This window comes from Salminus brasiliensis, chromosome 12 (assembly GCF_030463535.1).
Source record: "Salminus brasiliensis chromosome 12, fSalBra1.hap2, whole genome shotgun sequence".
Lineage (NCBI taxonomy): Eukaryota > Metazoa > Chordata > Actinopteri > Characiformes > Bryconidae > Salminus > Salminus brasiliensis.
In genome coordinates, this window is record NC_132889.1 from 32,356,817 (window position 1) to 32,380,689 (window position 23,873).

At 41.1% G+C, this 23,873-nt stretch overlaps 1 protein-coding gene across 1 annotated transcript in view; it reads right to left on the reverse strand.

Annotated features, from left to right (window-relative positions):
* Positions 1-13,498, reverse strand: part of LOC140573593 (serine protease 33-like) — a 36,191-nt gene extending 22,693 nt beyond the window's left edge. The window contains exon 1 of the mRNA XM_072693031.1: positions 13,382-13,498. Coding sequence (XP_072549132.1) covers positions 13,382-13,498 — 117 coding nt within the window. The remainder of the gene's footprint in view (positions 1-13,381) is intronic.
* Between the last annotated feature and the right edge of the window lie 10,375 nt (positions 13,499-23,873).

Sequence of the window (23,873 nt, forward strand, 5' to 3'; positions counted from 1 at the left end):
GGCCCCTGTAGTCAATACAATTAAAGGTGGTTGAGTACAAAAAGTAAAGTACATTTCTTCTTAAGAGAATGAACATTACAGAACATTACAGAATGATGATTAGCAAGCTTGCCTAGAAATGTTAATGTAGATCAGTATAGGCAATCAACCAATCATACAAAAAGAGGATCAGTGATCACCATCAGCCCCAAAAACTGATCTGCCCATCTCTAGCCTATTTATTTAACAAATGATACATATCAGTTCTCTGAAAGATTTAGAAGCCCTCAAAAACTAAAGTGGAAGCACGTTTTCCATTTATAAAAACCTTTATAAAGAATTATTAGTAATGCTGTTTCATGTCTTACATTGTTTGTTCTTTTATTCACCATATATATGAAGTTACAATACAATCTTATTTATTTATTTTATTTATAAATACATTATTCATAAATTGTCATTGTCATGCAATCCATTCTTTCTTCCATTAAAGCACTGGTGTTCTTTTATTTCTGACTTGTTTGCTTAGAATATTATTTAAGAATATATGAACACAAAGACTCTCCTCTGACTCCTCTGTTCAACATTGTTGGTGTCAGAAGTAGAAATATAAGTATGTCTCCTCACCTCCTACATTTTTACATGACCTTTATAACTCATTTATAATCACATAAAAGTACACACAGTCATGAGGAGAAAGTACAAACATTCATTTTATGGTTTTGCATATCAAGACATAATAAAAAAAATCTGGTCTTTAAAATTAGATAAATACAACCTCAGAAGAGCAATAGCACAATGCCATTATTCATTTAACAGAAATGAAGCTGGAACACCTTTACTGCCTCTAAAGGAATAAAGAGGGTAAGTAGTTTGCAAAGTTGCAAATCAATAAACCACAAAACGTCTGGAACAATGTCCTTTGGACAGACAAGATCAAAGAAAATGAAACACAGCATATCATCACCATCACCTCATAGCAAATGTCCAGCACCTGGGCACCTGGCAGACATTGGCTGCTGATAACGTTTTAAGTGAAGACGCCTAAATGAATGAATCACCTCTCATTTATAAATAGTTTTTTTGTCAGAAATAATATGGCTGTATGATTTTAGATGCAATTTGTCTAAAGAAATGTATAATAGACAAGCTCCTGGATTGTTAGCTGTAGCATAGACTAGAGCTTTGGCTGGACAGTGATAGCCCTTCAGTATAACAGCTATTTGAGAATGTTCATTAAATGTGGTGTTAAAATTATAGAAGGATGCTGTAATAGTTTTCAATTTGCAGAGGGAGGCACTTCACTTCATATTGTAGCCTAGTGGCTAAACAGCATGCAACATTCTCAGCTTACTCTACTGTCTTACTCTACTGACAGATTTTTTTAGCCAATATTATTTGAAACAGTGTTGTCATCGCCCTGACTATTTCAATGCTACAATTTCAGTAGTACCCAGTTGTCCTTCCCAATTTTAAATAGCCAATGCTGATGGCAGGCAGCCTTACCCAGGGTTTGAACCAGCGATTATATTTGTAGGGCCTTAGTCCATTGGACCACTCAGAGCCCTGGCTTCATATAAACCCTATGACACCCCTTATTATTATAGTTGCCAACCATCCTATAAAATCTGTGATCGTCCCATAATGGAAATACAAACTGTTCGGTACACACAGTGCTCTGCTGTGTATCAGTGCTGAAAGATTGATGCCCGGGGGTTGTTGAAGTAGATAATGGAGCGTCATTCCTTTTTTTTTAATGTGACAGTGAAATGCAGTTAGTTATACACGCTTAATTTCATTAAAAAAATAAAGTCATACATTAATTTGCAAAATGGGTGGATATAGTTAGTAGCCATCCTCATTGCTTAGCGTAATTTGTGATAGCATAGCATCCTATTGAACATAGGTGAGCTGATTTGATGGTTTACTGCAGACAAGGCAGAGACAACCTAGACAGTGAAGTCTTGAGGATTGCATATCTGGCCTATTATTGCTTCTGTTATCTTTGTATGAGCTGTGGGTACTAGTTATGTTAATTGAAGCAAGTGGTGATAAAAGATCTTTGATGGAAGCTGAGCAGCTTTTGTTGGCAACACTGCTATGAGATGTCAGCACATTCATTTACATTTAAGGCATTTAGCAGACGCCCTTATCCAGAGGAATTTCGTTCTATCACGTTGGTGCAAGGACAGTCTCATCTGTACCCATGCTGCTTTTTATGCACTGTGTTAAAGCTGTTCTCATGTTGGCAAGTTCTGTTCATCTGTTCGCCACAATAATTTGCTTTGGAGTTTGTTTATATCACTGCTGTACAACGATAAACTTGTATCTCCACATCTGTCCATTTTTAGTTTTCTGCCTAGTTTGAACCCAGTAGCTGCTCTGTACACTTTCTGAAAATCTGTGTGAATGGACCAATAGAAACGCTCCAAAACGACTTGAAATAAAATCTTCCATTAACTTCCAGTGAAACTTGAGAAGTTTTGTTTTCTCTGGTAAAGTTGATGTTTTGCAGATTTAAGTTTTTCATTGGTTTTGAGTAAAGCAGACAAGACTTAGCTCTGTTTAATGAAAAGTGGCAGTAGTGGTGAAGGTAGTGTAGTGGGTGAAGAAATTTCATTTTTAACAACTATAACAGCATAAAGAACTGACATGAACATCTGCACAATATTAACAATAATATAAACAGGGAGATTTCAGAGTTACAAAAACAAACTCATAGTCAATGATCTCCCCCAAAGTCTATGAATATATGTCATGTTTCTGACCCATCTTAAACACCTCTCCAGAGAGAACAGATTGCCTGTAGATGCCACTGTGAAGCAGTATCCATAATTAATATGTGAAATTACATTTATTTGATTTAAAACTCATAATCATTGTATATATTTTGATAACTATGCCATATGGTTGAAATTGGTTTTGCCTGTGTGTGTGTGTGTGTGTGTGTGTGTGTGTGTGTGTGATCACTACCACAGATGTGTTAAATGCAGAGGACACACTTCGCTGTGCAGTGCACACTGTACAGTGACAAATACGTGCACCTTTACTTTACCTTTGAGTTAAATGAGTGAATGGATGATCATCTCTTATTCTAAATGTGTCTTACTCTACTGACAGATTATTTTAGCCAATATTATTTGAAACAGTGTTGTCATCACCCTGACTATTTCAATGCTACAATTTCAGTAGTACCCAATTGTCCTCCCCAATTTTAAATAGCCAATGCTGATGGCAGGCGGCCTTACCCAGGGTTTGAACCAGTGATTATATTTGCAGGGCCTTAGTCCATTGGACCACTCAGAGCCCTGGCTTCATATAAACCCTATGACACCCCTTATTATTATAGTTGCCAACCGTCCTATAAAATCTGTGATCGTCCCATAATGGAAATACAAACTGTTCGGTACACACAGTGCTCTGCTGTGTATCAGTGCTGAAAGATTGATGCCCGGGGGTTGTTGAAGTAGATAATGGAGCGTCATTCCTTTTTTTTTAATGTGACAGTGAAATGCAGTTAGTTATACACGCTTAATTTCATTTAAAAAATAAAGTCATACATTGATTTGCAAAATGGGTGGATATAGTTAGTAGCCATCCTCATTGCTTAGCGTAACTTGTGATAGCATAGCATCCTATTGAACATAGGTGAGCTGATTTGATGGTTTACTGCAGACAAGGCAGAGACAACCTAGACAGTGAAGTCTTGAGGATTGCATATCTGGCCTATTATTGCTTCTGTTATCTTTGTATGAGCTGTGGGTACTAGTTATGTTAATTGAGGCAAGTGGTGATGAAAAATCTTTGATGGAAGCTGAGCAGCTTTTGTTGGCAACACTGCTATGAAATGTCAGCACAGTCATTTACATTTAAGGCATTTAGCAGATGCCCTTATCCAGAGCGACTTACAAAACTCAGATCTGTTTACTCAGATAATCCCCTTAGCTACTTTGTATTGGCTAGGATCCAAAAGATACCTCTAAGCGTAGATACTACAAAAGTCAGTATAGAGAAACTTGTATCTCCACGTTTGTCCATTTTTAGTTTTCTGCCTAGTTTGAACCCAGTAGCTGCTCTGTACACTTTCTGAAAATCTGGGTGAATGGACCAATAGAAACGCTTCAATACGACTTGAAATAAAATCTTCCATTAACTTCCAGTGAAACTTGAGAATGCAAAAGAATGATTGACTCTATAATACAAGAAGACATGAAAGAACAGGATGATTAAACAGAAGCGAGTAGTGATATTGATCCTGCTATAGTACTATAACATACTGAACTATATAATTGACAATACGTATGAACTGACAACAGCATAAATTGTTGAGCTTGGCTTGATTCTTGATTTACTTAAGTGAGCTTACAGACTCATTCTTAGCTAAACATTTAAAAGAAAGAAGGAAGTGAGAGCAGAAGAAGAGAGGTGACCGAGAGGAAAGAAGATGACTCAGATGCGCTGGAGCTGGCAGTAGTGGCTGCAGGAGATGTGGTGTTGGCCTTGGGAGGGAAGGAACCCACTACTGACTGACAGGAACTGTGAGATGTTTGAGGTCTTAGTGAAGGCCTGGACAGCTGTTGAGGCACGAGTCACCTTAGTGAGATTACTAACCAGAGACAAAACTGCAGCCTGGACCCAAGACTGTCCAAACTTACACATCAGAGGACCTAGACAGTGATGTCTTGAGGATTGCATATCTGGCCTATTATTGCTTCTGTTATCTTTGTATGAGCTGTGGGTACTAGTTATGTTAATTGAAGCAAGTGGTGATGAAAGATCTTTGATGGAAGCTGAGCAGCTTTTGTTGGCGGCACTGCTATGAGATGTCAGCACATTCATTTACATTTAAGGCATTTAGCAGACGCCCTTATCCAGAGGAATTTCGTTCCATCACGTCGGTGCAAGGACAGTCTCATCTGTACCCATGCTGCTTTTTATGCACTGTGTTAAAGCTGTTCTCATGTTGGCAAGTTCTGTTCATCTGTTCGCCACAATAATTTGCTTTGGAGTTTGTTTATATCACTGCTGTACAACGATAAACTTGTATCTCCATGTTTGTCCATTTTTAGTCTTCTGCCTAGTTTGAACCCAGTAGCTGCTCTGTACACTTTCTGAAAATCTGTGTGAATGGACCAATAGAAACGCTCCAAAACAACTTGAAATAAAATCTTCCATTAACTTCCAGTGAAACTTGAGAAGTTTTGTTTTCTCTGGTAAAGTTGATGTTTTGCAGATTTAAGTTTTTCATTGGTTTTGAGTAAAGCAGACAAGACTTAGCTCTGTTTAATGAAAAGTGGTGAAGGTAGTGTAGTGGATGAAGAAATTTCATTTTTAACAACTATAACAGCATAAAGAACTGACATGAACATCTGCACAATATTAATAATAATATAAACAGGGAGATTTCAGAGTTACAAAAACAAACTCATAGTCAATGATCTCCCCCAAAGTCTATGAATATATGTCATGTTTCTGACCCATCTTAAACACCTCTCCAGAGAGAACAGATTGCCTGTAGATGCCACTGTGAAGCAGTATCCATAATTAATATGTGAAATTACATTTATTTGATTTAAAACTCATAATCATTGTATATATTTTGATAACTATGCCATATGACAATGACAAACAGTGTTGTCATCGCCCTGACTATTTCAATGCTACAATTTCAGTAGTACCCAGTTGTCCTCCCCAATTTTAAATAGCCAATGCTGATGGCAGGCAGCCTTACCCAGGGTTTGAACCAGCGATTATATTTGCAGGGCCTTAGTCCATTGGACCACTCAGAGCCCTGGCTTCATATAAACCCTATGACACCCCTTATTATTATAGTTGCCAACCATCCTATAAAATCTGTGATCGTCCCATAATGAAAATACAAACTGTTCGGTACACACAGTGCTCTGCTGTGTATTAGTGCTGAAAGATTGATGCCCGGGGGTTGTTAAAGTAGATAATGGAGCGTCATTCCTTTTTTTTTTTTTTACATGTGACAGTGAAATGTGGTTAGTTATACACACTTAATTTCATTTAAAAATAAAGTCATACATTAATTTGCAAAATGGGTGGATATAGTTAGTAGCCATCCTCATTGCTTAGCGTAACTTGTGATAGCATAGCATCCTATTTAACATAGGTGAGCTGATTTGATGGTTTACTGCAGACAAGGCAGAGACAACCTAGACAGTGACAGACAGTGTCTTGAGGATTGCATATCTGGCCTATTATTGCTTCTGTTATCTTTGTATGAGCTGTGGGTACTAGTTATGTTAATTGAGGCAAGTGGTGATGAAAAATCTTTGATGGAAGCTGAGCAGCTTTTGTTGGCAACACTGCTATGAAATGTCAGCACAGTCATTTACATTTAAGGCATTTAGCAGATGCCCTTATCCAGAGCGACTTACAAAACTCAGATCTGTTTACTCAGATAATCCCCTTAGCTACTTTGTATTGGCTAGGATCCAAAAGATACCTCTAAGCGTAGATACTACAAAAGTCAGTATAGAGAAACTTGTATCTCCACGTTTGTCCATTTTTAGTTTTCTGCCTAGTTTGAACCCAGTAGCTGCTCTGTACACTTTCTGAAAATCTGGGTGAATGGACCAATAGAAACGCTTCAATACGACTTGAAATAAAATCTTCCATTAACTTCCAGTGAAACTTGAGAATGCAAAAGAATGATTGACTCTATAATACAAGAAGACATGAAAGAACAGGATGATTAAACAGAAGCGAGTAGTGATATTGATCCTGCTATAGTACTATAACATACTGAACTATATAATTGACAATACGTATGAACTGACAACAGCATAAATTGTTGAGCTTGGCTTGATTCTTGATTTACTTAAGTGAGCTTACAGACTCATTCTTAGCTAAACATTTAAAAGAAAGAAGGAAGTGAGAGCAGAAGAAGAGAGGTGACCGAGAGGAAAGAAGATGACTCAGATGCGCTGGAGCTGGCAGTAGTGGCTGCAGGAGATGTGGTGTTGGCCTTGGGAGGGAAGGAACCCACTACTGACTGACAGGAACTGTGAGATGTTTGAGGTCTTAGTGAAGGCCTGGACAGCTGTTGAGGCACGAGTCACCTTAGTGAGATTACTAACCAGAGACAAAACTGCAGCCTGGACCCAAGACTGTCCAAACTTACACATCAGAGGACCTAGACAGTGATGTCTTGAGGATTGCATATCTGGCCTATTATTGCTTCTGTTATCTTTGTATGAGCTGTGGGTACTAGTTATGTTAATTGAAGCAAGTGGTGATGAAAGATCTTTGATGGAAGCTGAGCAGCTTTTGTTGGCGGCACTGCTATGAGATGTCAGCACATTCATTTACATTTAAGGCATTTAGCAGACGCCCTTATCCAGAGGAATTTCGTTCCATCACGTCGGTGCAAGGACAGTCTCATCTGTACCCATGCTGCTTTTTATGCACTGTGTTAAAGCTGTTCTCATGTTGGCAAGTTCTGTTCATCTGTTCGCCACAATAATTTGCTTTGGAGTTTGTTTATATCACTGCTGTACAACGATAAACTTGTATCTCCATGTTTGTCCATTTTTAGTCTTCTGCCTAGTTTGAACCCAGTAGCTGCTCTGTACACTTTCTGAAAATCTGTGTGAATGGACCAATAGAAACGCTCCAAAACAACTTGAAATAAAATCTTCCATTAACTTCCAGTGAAACTTGAGAAGTTTTGTTTTCTCTGGTAAAGTTGATGTTTTGCAGATTTAAGTTTTTCATTGGTTTTGAGTAAAGCAGACAAGACTTAGCTCTGTTTAATGAAAAGTGGTGAAGGTAGTGTAGTGGATGAAGAAATTTCATTTTTAACAACTATAACAGCATAAAGAACTGACATGAACATCTGCACAATATTAATAATAATATAAACAGGGAGATTTCAGAGTTACAAAAACAAACTCATAGTCAATGATCTCCCCCAAAGTCTATGAATATATGTCATGTTTCTGACCCATCTTAAACACCTCTCCAGAGAGAACAGATTGCCTGTAGATGCCACTGTGAAGCAGTATCCATAATTAATATGTGAAATTACATTTATTTGATTTAAAACTCATAATCATTGTATATATTTTGATAACTATGCCATATGACAATGACAAACAGTGTTGTCATCGCCCTGACTATTTCAATGCTACAATTTCAGTAGTACCCAGTTGTCCTCCCCAATTTTAAATAGCCAATGCTGATGGCAGGCAGCCTTACCCAGGGTTTGAACCAGCGATTATATTTGCAGGGCCTTAGTCCATTGGACCACTCAGAGCCCTGGCTTCATATAAACCCTATGACACCCCTTATTATTATAGTTGCCAACCATCCTATAAAATCTGTGATCGTCCCATAATGAAAATACAAACTGTTCGGTACACACAGTGCTCTGCTGTGTATTAGTGCTGAAAGATTGATGCCCGGGGGTTGTTAAAGTAGATAATGGAGCGTCATTCCTTTTTTTTTTTTTTACATGTGACAGTGAAATGTGGTTAGTTATACACACTTAATTTCATTTAAAAATAAAGTCATACATTAATTTGCAAAATGGGTGGATATAGTTAGTAGCCATCCTCATTGCTTAGCGTAACTTGTGATAGCATAGCATCCTATTTAACATAGGTGAGCTGATTTGATGGTTTACTGCAGACAAGGCAGAGACAACCTAGACAGTGACAGACAGTGTCTTGAGGATTGCATATCTGGCCTATTATTGCTTCTGTTATCTTTGTATGAGCTGTGGGTACTAGTTATGTTAATTGAGGCAAGTGGTGATGAAAGATCTTTGATGGAAGCTGAGCAGCTTTTGTTGGCAACACTGCTATGAAATGTCAGCACAGTCATTTATATTTAAGGCATTTAGCAGACGCCCTTATCCAGAGGAAGTTCATTCCACCACGTCGGTGCAAGGACAGTCTCATCTGTACCCATGCTGCTTTTTATGCACTGTGTTAAAGCTGTTCTCATGTTGGCAAGTTCTGTTCATCTGTTCGCCACAATAATTTGCTTTGGAGTTTGTTTATATCACTGCTGTACAACGATAAACTTGTATCTCCACATCTGTCCATTTTTAGTTTTCTGCCTAGTTTGAACCCAGTAGCTGCTCTGTACACTTTCTAAAAATCTGTGTGAATGGACCAATAGAAACGCTCCAAAACGACTTGAAATAAAATCTTCCATTAACTTCCAGTGAAACTTGAGAAGTTTTGTTTTCTCTGGTAAAGTTGATGTTTTGCAGATTTAAGTTTTTCATTGGTTTTGAGTAAAGCAGACAAGACTTAGCTCTGTTTAATGAAAAGTGGCAGTAGTGGTGAAGGTAGTGTAGTGGGTGAAGAAATTTCATTTTTAACAACTATAACAGCATAAAGAACTGACATGAACATCTGCACAATATTAACAATAATATAAACAGGGAGATTTCAGAGTTACAAAAACAAACTCATAGTCAATGATCTCCCCCAAAGTCTATGAATATATGTCATGTTTCTGACCCATCTTAAACACCTCTCCAGAGAGAACAGATTGCCTGTAGATGCCACTGTGAAGCAGTATCCATAATTAATATGTGAAATTACATTTATTTGATTTAAAACTCATAATCATTGTATATATTTTGATAACTATGCCATATGGTTGAAATTGGTTTTGCCTGTGTGTGTGTGTGTGTGTGTGTGTGTGTGTGTGTGTGATCACTACCACAGATGTGTTAAATGCAGAGGACACACTTCGCTGTGCAGTGCACACTGTACAGTGACAAATACGTGCACCTTTACTTTACCTTTGAGTTAAATGAGTGAATGGATGATCATCTCTTATTCTAAATGTGTCTTACTCTACTGACAGATTATTTTAGCCAATATTATTTAAAACAGTGTTGTCATCGCCCTGACTATTTCAATGCTACAATTTCAGTAGTACCCAATTGTCCTCCCCAATTTTAAATAGCCAATGCTGATGGCAGGCAGCCTTACCCAGGGTTTGAACCAGCGATTATATTTGCAGGGCCTTAGTCCATTGGACCACTCAGAGCCCTGGCTTCATATAAACCCTATGACACCCCTTATTATTATAGTTGCCAACCGTCCTATAAAATCTGTGATCGTCCCATAATGGAAATACAAACTGTTCGGTACACACAGTGCTCTGCTGTGTATCAGTGCTGAAAGATTGATGCCCGGGGGTTGTTGAAGTAGATAATGGAGCGTCATTCCTTTTTTTTTTTAAATGTGACAGTGAAATGCAGTTAGTTATACACGCTTAATTTCATTAAAAAAAGAAAGTCATACATTGATTTGCAAAATGGGTGGATATAGTTAGTAGCCATCCTCATTGCTTAGCGTAACTTGTGATAGCATAGCATCCTATTTAACATAGGTGAGCTGATTTGATGGTTTACTGCAGACAAGGCAGAGACAACCTAGACAGTGAAGTCTTGAGGATTGCATATCTGGCCTATTATTGCTTCTGTTATTTTTGTATGAGCTGTGGGTACTAGTTATGTTAATTGAGGCAAGTGGTGATGAAAGATCTTTGAAGGAAGCTGAGCAGCTTTTGTTGGCGGCACTGCTTTGAGATGTCAGCACAGTCATTTATATTTAAGGCATTTAGCAGACGCCCTTATCCAGAGCGACTTACAAAACTCATATCTGTTTACTCAGATAATCCCCTTAGCTACTTTGTATTGGCTAGGATCCAAAAGATACCTCTAAGCTTAGATACTACAGAAGTCAGTATAGAGAAACTTGTATCTCCACGTTTGTCCATTTTTAGTTTTCTGCCTAGTTTGAACCCAGTAGCTGCTCTGTACACTTTCTGAAAATCTGGGTGAATGGACCAATAGAAATGCTTCAATACGACTTGAAATAAAATCTTCCATTAACTTCCAGTGAAACTTGAGAATGCAAAAGAATGATTGACTCTATAATACAAGAAGACATGAAAGAACAGGATGATTAAACAGAAGCGAGTAGTGATATTGATCCTGCTATAGTACTATAACATACTGAACTATATAATTGACAATACGTATGAACTGCATAAATTGTTGAGTTTGGCTTGATTCTTGATTTACTTAAGTGAGCTTACAGACTCATTCTTAGCTAAACATTTAAAAGAAAGCAGGAAGTGAGAGCAGAAGAAGAGAGGTGACCGAGAGGAAAGAAGATGACTCGGATGCGCTGGAGCTGGCAGTAGTGGCTGCAGGAGATGTGGTGTTGGCCTTGGGTGGGAAGGAACCCACTACTGACTGACAGGAACTGTGAGATGTTTGAGGTCTTAGTGAAGACCTGGACAGCTGTTGAGGCACGAGTCACCTTAGTGAGATTACTAACCAGAGACAAAACTGCAGCCTGGACCCAAGACTGTCCAAACTTACACATCAGAGGACCTCCTTTATTAGTCTGAGAGTGGGAGAGAAAGGTTATGAGTCAGTAGTTCAGATAAAGATTTTACCCACAATAAAAGCAGATTTTCACTGAGAAACATTTATCTATTAAACATCTACTAAATGTGAGAGAACTCAAATAATGTTTAAAGCTTCTTATTGATTAAAATGAAATAGATTATAGATGAAAATGTGTTACTAGACACCTGTTCTAAGGGCATGACTCCTGTACAGATGCTGCTGTTAGATGAGGATGCGCTCCCACAGTCCAGTATAGTGGTGTTGAACTGCTGAAGAGTTTGCTCAGCTACAGGAGGATTCAAGGATTCAAGGATTCAAGGAGACTTTATTGTCATTCGCATCACATGTGGTACATGGGGTGGAACGAAGTTGTGGTACCCAAGGACCCAGTTTTACCCAGACAGCAGTACTTAAATAAATAAAATATACATAAATATATAAAAATATATGTAAAAATGAAAATAAAAAATGAAAATAAAATACAGAGAGAGAAAGACAACAAAGAAGAGAGAGAAAAGGGAATACAACATTACTGATAGTGTGGGAAAGAGAAAGAGACTTCTCTCTCTCTGTCTCTCTCTCTCTCTTTCTCTCTCTCTCTCTCTCTTACCCACACACACTTATATGAACATATACCCCCTCCTCCTGTTCCCCAGTCAGACACTCCTACATGAAGGAGCTGCTTACAGAAGGCTTCTCCAGGTACTGTACACAAAAATGTAGACAGTCTTACTTGAAGCAGTGGATGCAGTAGTGGTTGAAGAGGTTGTAGGCTGTGTAGTGGTTGTAGAAACAGTAGTGGTTATGTAGTCTGTTGAGGTTGTAGCAGCTGTTGAAATTCCACTGGCATTGGTAACGCCGTTGATAGAAGACATGATTGCAGTCGATGAAGAAGCTGGATATGTAGGTGAAGATCAAAGTGCAATGATGGATGAATGGAAGGAGATGAGAAAGACATGCAGAACAGTCTTTACATTAGCCTGCATGCTCATAATTCATTTTTGCCTCTTGTGCACAGCTCTGTAGGTGATTAAGGAATCCATATGTATTTTTTTACATTTAGTTTTAAATCTTAGTATAATTATCATTATACTATAATTTTTTTGGACTAACTAAAGCTAATAATGTGGCAGTGGTTAGAGCGCCAGGTTATCGATAACAGAGTTGTGGGTTTGATTTCTGGAGCAAGGCCCTTTACTCTCTCTGCTCCCCGGGCACTGAAGTTGGCTGCCCACCGCTCTGGGTGTGTGTGTGTACTCACTGCCCCTAGCTCACTAATGTGTGTGTGAGTGTGTGTTCACTCCCACAGATGGGTTAAATGCGGAGGACCCATTTCGCTGTACAGTGCACACTGTACAGTAACAAATACGTGCACCTTTACCTTTACCTTTAATAGGTCATTTTCGTTTCCCCCAGTAGAGGGCACTCTTAGGCATCAGTGGCATGTGACCTACAGCCTCGGTTAGTGGGCTAAAAAATAAACCTTTTGCCACAGGCCAACGACTCTTTAAACTGTGTGTTGGTTTCTTCCTTGTCAGAGAGAGCGAGAGAGAGGGAGTGGGAGTAGTGGTTGTAGGAACAGTAGTGGTTGTGGAGCCTTTGGTGGTTGTAGTGACTGTTGAGGTTCCACTGTTATTGCTAGGGCCAGTGCTGGAAGACGTGACTGCAGTTGATGAAGAGGCTGGAGATGTGGCTAAAGAACAAAGTACAATGATGAAGGGGGTGTGCAGCATTAAAAGAATATGGAGAAAGCAAGACAGACAATTAATGTGGGATTTTCTTCAAACTCTCTAATGCAGTCTCTGCATTAGCCTGAATGCTGAAAACTGAATTCTGGAAATTAGAAATCTTTAACACAGCTCTGTACATGATTACATTACAATTTCAGAGGTGACCGAAAAGGAGTGGTCACAGCAGGCAGCCAGAGGTTGTAAATATAATGAATTGTCCTCTGTAGTTTACCTCCATCTCTACCCTCTACCCACTTACAGAGTTGAGGTTACAGTGGTGGTGGTAGTGGGTGCAGTGGTTGTGGTAACGGTAGTGGTTGTAGAGTCTCTTGAGGATGTAGCGACTGTTGATGAATATGGAGAGAAAGACTCTCATACACGTCTCTCTCTGTACCTGATTACATATCATAAATACAGACAATCTTACATGGAGCAAAAGTTGTGGTGGTGGCAGGAGCAGGAGTGGTCACAGCAGGCAGGCCATCACAGGACACACTTAGGTCCCCATCAGTGCCATTGGAGTTGAACATGATAAAGCCTGTGATGGATTATTTGTATGTAAGAATACATTATGCACCCCTAAACATGTTCTATGTGTGTATTTTGCCACAATGACCTTGGCATGAGACAGTCAGCATTGCTGCACACTCAAAACTAGTGTAATACCCTTGGGAGACTAGGCGGGGCCTAATAGGGGTGAATCAGAGGTAAACTGTTTGGAAAAAGTCCACACTCCGCAGTATTGCGATGGTCAGCACAATTGGCCTTGCAGGTGTCAGCACTCTTTTAAAAAATACAATTGCAAAAACGCTGGACATAAGCGGTTGCAAAAGTACCTAGGTTAACAGGTAAGGGGCTTTTTACTGGGACATAAGTGGTCCCAAATGCAATACTTTATGATAAAAAAATATGCGTAGGGGTGACCACAGCATGATAAGGACGGTATATAAGGCCCAAACAAAGCTATGCTTTTTAGACTGCTTTTTGGAAGTGCTGGCTGTCTCAGGCTAACGCATTACATGTAGTGCCTTAGTCTTCACCTTATTTTGTACACTTTATGCAGAAATAAAGGTTGTACTTTGCCTTTCTATTGACTACGGAGCTGGATTCTTTTATGCACAATTCTAAATGCTTATTAGCTAATTGAGAGAATTAGAGAGAAAAGTGCCGACACCTGGCGTGTTGTTGGAGATTGTCTCTGTGATCCAGGTCTGGTAGTGAGACACTCTGGATAATTCAGGATAATTTTCCAGGCCACATTCTTCATTAAAGCTCCCAATGCCGGCCTGGATCCAACGGCCATTCTGTTTGATGACCAGTGGACTTCCAAAGTCGCCCTGTGTGAGGCCAGATGGATGAGTTTAAAATAAAGTCTCTTAAATAAATGTAAAACAATACGCAGTGAAGTGATTGGGAGAAACTTACATCACACAAGCCTTTTCTGTGAGCAGGCAGCAGAAAAGTGAAAAGAGAAAAGTGAAAAGAGAAGTTTAAGCTGTGAACAGAAAAGAGAAAAGTGAAAAGAGAAGTTCAAGTTGTGAACAGAAAAGAAAAGAAAAGTTTGTTGTTAACAGCGAGAAGAGAAAAGCATTTGAGTTGTCTTTAGTTTGAGTTAACATCACTCCTGGTTTTCCTTTGTTTGTTTTCCCGCCTTTTTGTGTTGCTTATGATCAGTGTTTATACTGCCAGCTGTGGTGGCACAGTGAAAATACACTGGGCTCCCATTACCAGCGTTGAATGTTCAAGCCCAACAGTCACTAAGCACACACCATAAGATTATCATTTCGTCATAATAAAATGAATTCTAACTGCACTTGAGTCCAAACCCCACACTGTAACATTTCCCCCCTGTTAGGAATCCAGCACACATCATGTTGTCTCTGATCATTCCAACTCCATATAAACAGTTACATTTCCTGTTTCCAATCACTGGAACTTCTATTTCCTGTAGAGTGTTGGGAAATTATGTTAAAGAAAATGTGTTAATATGATGTATTATTAATATCAATAATAAAAGCAACATATTCTCCTACATAAATAGTTGTCTATGCTGATGTGCAGCTACTCTCGCTCTCTAAGTTTATACTTACTAGGATTGTAAATCTCTTATTTAAAATGATCTCTCCAGCATCTTCTGCAGACTAATAGATAAACTAGAGAGAGAGGGCTACTGTGATGGAGGTGAGGGCCATTGGCTGTGTATATGATCCTGAAACTGTGTAAAATCAATGTGTTCTTTCACTGGAAATCACTTGAATTTCACATTTCTTTTTTTTTTTTAAATGGAGAAAATAAAAGAAAAAAGGAAACTGAATTTTATTGTAATTGAATTGTTGGAAATGGCAGAACTGAATTGTAATCAGAGCCCAAAGACCGTTGAGTCCTTTCCCTAAGCATTGCTCTACCAAGAAGGGTGTATTTCAGTAGTGTGTAACATGATACAATGATGTCTCTCTGAAAAAGAGATTGTGGAGGCGAGCTTTGTGATCATGTCTGGGAAGGTAAGGAGGACCTTTCTTGTTTCTCTTCAGATTGTGTATCAGATGTATCATAGTAAGAACATTTATTTTGAATCCACATTTTTGCTCCAGATAACAAACAACATGTATATTGTTGCTGTCACATAGAAACCTTCTGTCTGCTAGATTTTACTTTTTGGAGAAAAAAAATGAATCTGACCGTTTTTACATTGTGAATCACATTTTCGTGATAAATGGAGCAATAGAAATGCTCCAGAATCATTTACATTTACATTTACAGCATTTAGCAGATGCTCTTATCCAGAGCGACTTACAAAAGTGCTTTGCTATTTACCCAAGAAAACCTCAGCTAGTTAGAATATACTAATAGTTCAAAGATACCCTTTAAGCTTAGACATTACTAAACACAAAACAATAAGGTGACCACCGTACTCTATTCGCTATTCGTCCAAGTATTCTCGGAAGAGGTGGGTCTTTAGTCTGCGTTTGAAGACAGTAAGTGACTGCTGTTCGGACACCCAGGGGAACCTCCAGTGGAAACTACACCCCAGCTCGTGAGCCAGGCTGAAGTGCTGTTGAAGAAAGAGCAAGACACACTGGACTAATGTACTGAGTAAAGGTCACGCTAGAGTTCAACTGCAGCAGGCCGATGTCATTGTCCTGAGTGAATAAATTGAAGTTGGGATGTATAATGACTTTTAAGACAGATCTAGAGACTTCATGTGGGTTATTAGAGTCCTGCGTCTGCCTGCCCAGAAACACGGCCCAACTTAAAGACTTTAGAGAAAAACTGAAATAAAAAAAGGAGAATCACTCTCAACAGCATCTCCTGAACATTATATTACATGTCATAATAACATTATGAGCTTTCCAGAATGATATTCACGAATAAACGCAGTCGCCTGATGTTAGAACCCAGAGTTGATGAGGGATCCACCGCAGAAATGGCTACCACCACCATGTATGCTAATTGGCCAAGGCCAAAAACCAGGAGTGGCATCCTGTCCTCCCAATATCCTGGTGTTTAGAGTAGCCACACCACACTCTAGGCAAGAGAGAAGAGCAACGTTTAGGTTAGATGGCTGACTCTGTGTTTTTGGTCCTGTCTTGTTACATTCCTTATACAGTCTTTGTTGCAGATTTGACTTGTTGTTTTTAATAACAAGAAAGAAAAGTAGCACTTCATTGGTCATCATTTCACCCCAGAAAGTGTTCTGACCACTGACCCGTGTTGGAAGAAACCTTTATTAATATTTGTGCAAGTTGAAGTCAGTAGTGAAAAGCGTGTGCATTTGTGATGTAGTCTAATGAACTCAGCTCTTTGTTAAAGTGTTCATGAAAGAAACTCTGCCTAATTACACCCTTATTACATGTTTTGTTTTTTTAGGAATGTTACTTTTATGGCAGATTTCAGATTTGATCAAAAAAGAAAAATTTGTGCATTGTACAGTGAAGATTTGTTAGTTTATAAGATATAAATCTCAAATACATGCTTACTCCATTTAGAGTGAACAACATAAGCCATAAAGCAGTGTCTATATCTAGATTTCAGATTTCACCATATCAATAAATGTTAATTCTGTTCTATTAGAAATATATTGAACACCCTTTTTAGAATTCCTAAATTTGTGACTTGTATAGTACACTACATAAGGAGTAGTGTGTAAATTGGGATTGGGTGTGTGAGCAGGCTGCATGTACCATCAGCCACCAGCAGGGGGCCCGGCCAGCAAAGTATGAAAGCTGGTGGGGTTGGAGCAAAGAACTAGCAGAATAAAACCAGCTGGTTACAGTTCAAGCTGAGGCCACACAGGCCCGCCCTGAGACTGCCGCACAGCCGGTCCCACTCCCTCCTCCTGAGGTAGCCACGGTTTGACATGAGGCCCACTTGGTTACACCTGAGCGTTACAGGGGGGAATCCCTCATGCTACAGGTTTTGGGCACCAGCAGACAGTCAATCCCACTTGGGAACCCCCACCACGGGAGGCTCCTGAGCCCATGCAACTGGGAGGTGCCCGGTTACCTGACCATCTACCACCCCGACCTGTCCCGGGGGACAGGTCTAAGACAGTCCTTCGTAAGTCAGGAAACGAGAGGGTCTAACCCGAATGGGGGACTCAACCTTAGACCATGGGGTATCCCACATCTCGGGACTACACTTCCCGGTTACTCTAACCTGGACCTCCCAACATAAATTGCTGACAGCCTTTGTGGATTCTGGGGCTGCGGGCAATTTTGTGGACAGTTAACTGGCTGCTAGATTGCGGATTGGGGCGCACACTGAGCAGGTGGAATTGTACCTGACTCAGGCACCTCATCTGCAGTTGGTGCTGGGCTACCCCTGGTTGGAACTCTACAACCCATGAATAGATTGGACAACCCGCTCAGTCTATGCTTGGGGGCCACATTGTCAGGAGGCCTGTCTGGGTCACAAGGAAGAACCCCCTCAGAGAGACCCTAAGCCAGAGTCAGTCATTCTTCATCTGTACAGGGTTCCTGAGGTGTACTGGGATCTCTGTGCTGTGTTCCTTCAGGAGGAATCGCAAATCCTGCCCTCTCACAGGCCTTACAACTGTGCCATAGATCTCCTACCGGGGACTACTCCCCCAAGGGGGTGCCTGTTTGCAATTTCTCCTCCAGAACGTGGTGCCATGGACTCCTACATTAAGGAGGCATTGGAGTCCGGTTTCATACGTCCATCCCCATCCCCAGTTGGGGCTGGTTTCTTCTTTGTGGGGAAGAAAGATGGCGGACTCCGCCCATGCATAGATTATCGTGGCCTAAATGCGATCACTGTGAAAGACCGCTATCCCCTCCCTCTCCTGTCGACTGCTTTTGGGGCACTGCAGCAGGCATCAGTCTTTACCAAACTGGACCTACGCAGTGCCTACAACCTGGTCCGCATACGACAGGGGGATGAGTGGAAAACCGCTTTCATCACCCCTACAGGGCATTATGAGTATTGTGTCATGCCTTTCGGCCTTATGAATGCCCCAGCGGTTTTCCAGCGTCTTATCAACGACATGTTACGGGAGGCCTTGGACCGCTTCTTATATGTTTACCTCGATTACATATTACAGTTTTTCTTGATTGTTTACACACATTTTCTGAAAGCATGCCTCATACTCTCAGAACTCTACACACAAATCGAAAAACACACACACAATCAATTCTCCCGCAAAATGAAACTTTACATTCAAAACAATGTTATCTCTTCTCAAAATGGTATTTTGTTTTCAGATGACACACACAAACCATTATATGAATAGACATTTATAAGAACCAGTTGAACACAGTTGTGCTCAATGTAAAACACTATGATGAATGGAAAACACTTCATCTCCATTCATCATAATGACTTAGGCCTTTTTTGTTCAGTGTTACACTGAAAAACATGTGTGTGTTGTAAAATATTTTAGAATATTGTTTTTATACTCAGAACACACAAATACACGGTAACAAATATATTTTATTTTTCCCACAAAAACAATGTACACAGTGTACATCCCAACCAACACAAAGTTGCACATACAGTGCACATACAGTCTACATACAAAACAACAGAAGAATTTACTGTACACAGTTACAGTAAAAAAATAAATAAATAAATAACTATGCTGCATCCTCTCTACTGTTTCGGTCTGGCCACAGCATCAATGAAGATGAAGTGGTGCTCCACTGCAGCCACCTCCAGCTCAAGGACTCTCTGAAACACACATGACAATATCAGAAGTAGACATGGAGCGGTCACTATTGTGAAGCACAATCATTATGATTACAATATAATAGAAAGAAATATGTATAATTTATACAATGTTGACAGTATGCATCAATCATGGAAATGTATAGGACGTACTTGCACACAGTTATATCGCAATTCTTTGACTCTTTCAGAATTGCAATCAAATGGCACCCTGTAGACCTGCTTCACCCTCAAATTATTTCTGTGCAAGACACGGTCCAGCATTGATAAGCTTACCCTATCAATATTTTGAAATATCTCATTGTTTTCTATTATTTTTCTTTGTATTTGCTGTAAGGTAATGGCATTATTTTCTAGAATCATGTTCATTATCTCTGTTTCCTGTTCAGGAGACAGAAGACGTCCCCATCCACCTTGTGTTGGTAATATTTCAGTTCTGCAATACAAAGAGTACTATAAATACTGTGTAGGAATACAAAGTAGGAATACATTTCCCAAATACTTGAAACAAAATGTCCTACAGAAAAGTCCACAGGCAATACTGTACTACTGTACTCATTGAGTACTGTATTGATATGCAGTACTGCAGTTTTCTAGTGAGAGTAGATTTCTTACCTATTCTCATTGCAGAAAGTCCGGGTGAGCAGTGTACCTGCTCAAATTTGTCTGTACTCTTTGCACAGCCTTCCTCATTGTTAGACCATGGTTGACCACATGGTCAACCAAAGTGACTCGGATCTCATCAGAAATTATGGTCCTTGGCCTTCCTCGTCCTCCCCATCGTCCTCCTCTTACTCTCACTCCTCTGGCTCTGACTCTGCCTCTATTTCCAACGTTGGCATCCATTGCTCCAAAACAGAAGAGCTCACCTGTTGCCCTTTTATGCTAAAGCTCTGATTTCTATTTAAACATGTGTGTTAAGTGTTTGCACATGTGAGGAGTCAGTGTGCATAGCAGGGCAATTAAGTTTAGAGTTTTGAATAACAGTGTGTTCCTTGTGAAAACGAGATTTTCTTCATGACAATTTGACAAAAATGTGTTTTGAAAAAAGTGTGTTTTAGAACTGCAATTTGAGTGGAGGAATTGTGCTTGTAGTTTAGCAGAATTGGTTCAGGGGGTTGGTGCATGAGTTACATGTTGTGGTCATTGTGTTTCAAGTACCAGTATTTGTGTGTAAACAATCGAGAAAAACTGTAATTTGTTGCTGCCGACTGGGCTGGCAGCAGGGGTGGCAAGGATTGTTATAACTTATTACAAATATCTGATAAAACTGTCAGTTATAATGCTCACTGATGGACAAGACTGAAGTAAGATCTGTAACCAGGAACATTTGACCCTATAGATCAGAGGTGTCCAATCTTCTCTGCAAAGGGCCAGTGTGGCTACCGTTTTTTATTCTAAACAACAATCAGCACATCGGATCCTACCTGCTTAATCAATTGGTGAGTCTTCAAACAGCTGATCACATGTGCTTCTGCTTGGCTACAATAAATACCTGCAGCAACTCTGAAACTTTGTGGACAGAATTGGACACCCCTAGTCTAGAAGAATAAGGGGTTACTATTAGGAAAGCACCTGGTCACTTGTCTTTTTGTGTATATGTCATTGCTGCCCATAATTGTTTCTCAAAGTGTTTATTACCCAATTAATAGTGATCAATAAACTGAAAATGGCCTGGTGTTTTCCAGTCTGGAAAGATTTGGCAAAGCCCAGGAAGCGCTGGACCAAGCGCAGGAACATGGGATGAGGCCACTCTGCCACAGTCTGAATCGTACCCAAGTCCATGCTCAATTGACTGTGGGAGTCCAGAAAGTCCAGAAAGAACATGGATTGGGCATGGGACAATAAATCCAAAAAGGGTCAGGGCAAACACGTAATTCACAATACTGGTCAAGGGTCGTAAACAGGAAACCAAAACACAGGCAAAGATCCAAAGACAACAGGCAACGTCAAAAAATATGAAAAGAGGTCAATACAGGAATATACATGAAGATCAGTAAATGCTCAGTAGATCACCAGAATGGGATACAATACCTTGCGAGGTGCTTAGTCTAAAACCCTGCCTTAAATACTAGACTAATACAATCACAGGCAGTAGGTGGATGTGTGACAGCCCCAGTAGATGGATTGAGCATTCATCAAGTCAAATCGTCCAGAGCACCAAGATCCTGCGCGTCCACATCACAGAGAACCTCACCAGGTCCTTCAACACCAGCTCCACAGCCAAGAAAGCCCAGCAGCGCCTCTACTTCCTGCAGAGACTGAGGAAAGCTCATCTTCTTCCTCCAATCCTCACTATGTTCTACAGGGGGACTGTGGAGAGGATCCTGAGCAGCTGCATCATCGCCTGGTTTGGGAATTGCAATGCCTCAGACCACAAGACCCTACAGCGTATAGTGAGGACAGTTGACACAGACATTTACACCACACACTGCACCTGTGAGGCCATCACTCTTCCCTTACATTTTTTTCACTGCACTGCTGCAGTCTGGCAGAAGGTACAGGAACATCCATGCTGTCACTGCATGGTATTGCAATAGCTTTGCCCCACCGGCAGTCAGACTTTTAAACACACTGTAGTCGATGCATGGGCATAGTCTTCCCTCCTTCCTCCGGACAAAGAAGAAGCCAGCCCCTCTGGGGATGAGGAGGGCCAGATAAACTGAAGTGGCAAATCCTCTCTGGTGTAGTCCTCCACAAATGCTGGGGAGAAGCTTGATGGCATGGGCTATGATGCTTGATCAAGAGGAATCCCAATATTAACTGCAGATCAGGAGCTTTGATCAAATACAAGGTGCTCTGCTCGATATGCTGGCCGATCTGCAGTGTGCGGACCTTCATATTCCTGCCCGAGAGGAGTGTGTGAGCCAGTTGCATGGGTTGGAGTGGGGCAGTGGGTGCTTTCCGGGAGATGTGAGCACTACATGACTCCCTGTGTCAATGCCTGTTGTCTATTTATATCAGTGTGTGTAATGGTATGTCTGTAATAATATCAATGTGTGTTGGTGTGTGTCTGTAGTGATACCAGTGTGTGCAGATGTAATGTGTTATATAAGGTAACGTAGATATATACAGATATTTACACTAATATACAGTATTAGCCCTGCTATGCAGTAAAATATCAGCATGTGTGTATTCAGTGTAGGCACAAATTAAAGACCAGATAGCTGCAACTGTAAGGGGTAGCTCTAGGGCAAGGCCTCCCCCTGCCACCAGAAGGCCCAGGAAGCGTACGACACCCGGTTCTCCAGTTGCCTGACCCGGAACTTCCGTTTATCGTAGAGGTGGATGCCTCTAAAGGTAGGCGTGTGTGCAGTCCTCTCCCAGCGGCGCCCTGGCCAAAAGCTGAACCTCTGTGCAGAATTATGATGTGGGTGGCTGCAAATTATTGGCGGTCAAGCTTGCGCAAGAGGAGTGGAGACACTGGCTTGAGGGAGCTAAACATCCCTTTCTGGTCTGGACGGTCCACAAGAATCTGGCCTTCATCCAGCAAGCCAAACATCTTAATCCGCGCCAGGCTAGGTGGGGATTGTTCTTCACTCGGTTTATATTATCGTTCCGACCGGGCTCGAAGAACACCAATGCTCTCTCTCGCCAGTGGGAGCCCCCTCCTCTATCAAACACACCCACAACTATAGTCCCCAAAACCCGGATTGTGGCGCCCATCCGATGGGGACTAGAGGATGCAATCAAACGGGCTCACCTCACTGAACCTGATCCGGGTGGTGGCCCCCCAGGTCGACTTTACGTACCCAGGCCTGTAAGGGAACGGGTGCTTCAGTGGGGTCATGCGTCCTCCCAGGCAGCACACCCAGGGACTACACGCACGCTCGAGCTTCTGCGACGCCGATTCTGGTGGCCCGGCGTGGAAGGAGACGTGTGTGCTCATGTAGCTTCCTGTTCGGTGCGCTCTCAATGTAAAGATCCCAGAACCAGGCCCACTGGTCTGCTGCTCCCTCTGACTGTTCCCACGCGTCCTTGGTCCCACCTCACATATGGCTTCCACCCCCAGTCTAATGGCCAGACAGAGAGGGTCAATCGAAACCTGTAGCATACCCCCTGCTGTCTTGCCTCCTCCTCACCTTCTACCTGGTCTGACCAACTGATTTCGGCAAAGTATGCACATAACACCCTCTGGCACTCATTCCTGGAAATGTCACCCTTTGAGTGCCAGTACAGGTACGCTCCGCCCATGCTCCCAGGATAGGAGACAGGAACTGGGGTCCGGTCGGCTGAATAGATGGTCAGGCGCTGTCAGGGAACCTGGCAGAAAGCCTGCAGGTCCCTCCTGTCTGCAGTAGCTGCTCAGAAGCGCTATGCAGACAGGAGACGAAGGCCAGCTCTGAACTATCGTCCTGGGCAACGGGTTTGGCTTTCAGCTAAGGATCTGCCCTTGCGTGGTGCTCCCCGCAAGTTGGCACCTCGTTACATCGGAATATTCAAGATCCTTCGCCGGGTCAATCCCATTGCCTACCGCCTTGTCCTTCCCCCTTTCAATGCGCGTTAACCCCACCTTCCACGTGTCCCACTTCAAGCCCGTCTTGTGTTCCGTGGTGCCCGCTGATCCG